Source organism: Penaeus vannamei, chromosome 33 (genome assembly GCF_042767895.1).
Source record: "Penaeus vannamei isolate JL-2024 chromosome 33, ASM4276789v1, whole genome shotgun sequence".
NCBI lineage: Eukaryota > Metazoa > Arthropoda > Malacostraca > Decapoda > Penaeidae > Penaeus > Penaeus vannamei.
The window spans coordinates 4543912-4546411 of NC_091581.1; the positions used below are offsets into that span (position 1 = coordinate 4543912).

Sequence of the window (2500 nt, forward strand, 5' to 3'; positions counted from 1 at the left end):
TTCCCTCCATCCCTCTCCAATATATTTCTAATCCATTCCCAATTCATTTCTATTTCCCTCTCCATTCTATTCCCAATCCATGCCCATTTTATCTCCCTCCCATTTTTTTCCAATCTATTTCCATTCTATTTATTTCTACTCCATTCCCAGTCTATTTCAAACCCCATTCTGTCTCTCGCTCTCCAATCTATTTCCAATCTATTCCCCATTCTATCCACCTTCCTCATATTCGTCTCCAATCTATTTCTATCTATTTCCATTCTCATTATCATTTATCCACCTCCGTCCACCCTGTTTCTATCCATTTACAATCCAATCCCCATATTATCCACCTTCCTTTTATCCTCCTCCAACCTATTGCCATTTTATCCATTTCCAATCCTAATTCCATCCCTTTCCAGTCAATTTCTACCCTGTTTCCAATCCATTCTCCCCATTCTATCCACCTCCCTCCCACCCCCTTTCCCCTCCCTCATCCCCTTTTCCTCTCCTCTCCCATCCCCCTTTCTTCTCCCATCCCTTATCCCTACCCATCTCCCTTTCCTCCCCATCCCCCTTTCCTTACCCCTCCCCCTTTTCCCCTACCCTCCCATCCCATACCCCTTTCCTCCCCCCTCCCCCTTTTCCTCTCCTCTCCCATCACCCTTTTCCTCTCCTCTCCCATACCCCTTTCCCCTCCCATACCCCTTTCTTCTCCCTTCCCATCCCTTATCCCCTCCCATCCCCCTTTCCCCTCCCATACCCCTTTCTTCTCCTCTCCCATCCCCCTTTCCCCTCCCATCCTCCTTTCTTCTCCCATCCCCCTTTCCCCTCCCATCCTCCTTTCCTCTCCTCTCCCATCCCCCCATCCCTTATCCCCTCCCCTCCCATCCTCCTTTCCCCTCCCTTCCCATCCTCCTTTCCCCTCCCCTCCCCCTTTTCCTCTCCTCTCCCATACCCCTTTCCCCTCCCATCCTCCTTTCCCTTCCCCTCCCATACCACTTTCCCCTCCTCTCCCATCTCTTATCCCTTCCCATCCCTTATCCCCTCCCCTCCCTTTCCCCTTTTCGTCTCCCATCCCATCCTCCTCTTCCTCTCATCTCTCCTATCCACAATAATATCCACAACTTACTTCCCCTTGGCAGAGGCTTCCCCGGCCATTCACTGTCTGCTACGTAGCCCCGCCGGTGAGTGAAGTAGTCCTCAGCTCCGTTGTAGTAGCCGTAGAAGGTGTCGAACCCTCGCTTCGTTGGGGTGTAGTCCCAAGAGCAGAAACCCAAGTGCCATCTGTGTGAGGAGATAAGATGATAAGAGGAGTGAGTGAGTAATAAAGTATAAGAATAAAAACAATGATAAGAGCAGAAACCCAAGTGCTATCTGTGTGAAGAGATAAGATGATAAGAGGAGTGAGTAATAAAGCATAAGAATAAAAAAAATGATAGGAATAGTCAGTAAGGAATATCTGCGTAAAGAGAAAAGATGATAAGAGGAGTGAGTGATAAAGTTTAAGAATAAAAAAAATGATATGGAGTGTAGTCCCAAGAGCAGAAACCCAAGTGCCATCTGTGTGAGGAGATAAGATGATAAGAGGAGTGAGTGATAAGGTATAAAAATATAGAAAATAAGAATAGTAAGTAAGGAATATCTGTGAAAGGAGAAAAGATGATAAGAGGAGTGAGTGATAAAGTATAAGAATAAAAAAAATGATATGGAGTGTAGTCCCAAGAGCAGAAACCCAAGTGCCATCTGTGTGAGGAGATAAGATGATAAGAGGAGTGAGTGATAAAGTATAAGAATATAAAAAAAATGATAAGAATAGTAAGTAAGGAATATCTGTGTAAGGAGAAAAGATGATAAGAGTAGTAAGTGAGTAATAAAGTATAAGAATGTAAAAGATGATAAGAAGGAGTGAGTAATAAAGTATAAGAATGTAAAAGATGATAAGAAGGAGTGAGTAATAAAGTATAAGAATGTAAAAGATGATAAGAAGGAGTGAGTAATAAAGTATAAGAATGTAAAAGATGATAAGAAGGAGTGAGTAATAAAGTATAAGAATGTAAAAGATGATAAGAAGGAGTGAGTAATAAAGTATAAGAATGTAAAAGATGATAAGAAGGAGTGAGTAATAAAGTATAAGAATGTAAAAGATGATAAGAAGGAGTGAGTAATAAAGTATAAGAATGTAAAAGATGATAAGAAGGAGTGAGTAATATAGTATAAAATATAAAAAATGATAAGAATAGTAAGTAAGGAATATCTGCGTAAAGAGAAAAGATGATAAGAGGAGTGAGTGAGTAATACGATATAAGAATGTAAAAAATGATAAGAATAGTAAGTAAGGAATATCTGTTTAAAGAGAAAAGATGATAAGAGGAGTGAGTGATAAAGTATAAGAATGTAAAAAATGATAAGAATAGTAAGTAAGGAATATCTGTGTAAGGAGAAAGGATGATAAGAGGAGTGAGTGAGTAATAAAGTATAAGAATGTAAAAGATGATAAGAAGGAGTGAGTAATAAAGTA

At 40.6% G+C, this 2500-nt stretch overlaps 1 protein-coding gene across 1 annotated transcript in view; it reads right to left on the reverse strand.

The window, feature by feature from the left end:
* The window catches only part of LOC113824334 (arylsulfatase B), a 12679-nt gene that overhangs the window by 5165 nt on the left and 5014 nt on the right, over nt 1–2500 (reverse strand). Inside the window, exon 4 of the mRNA XM_070144949.1 lies at nt 1112–1266. Coding sequence (XP_070001050.1) covers nt 1112–1266 — 155 coding nt within the window. The remainder of the gene's footprint in view (nt 1–1111; nt 1267–2500) is intronic.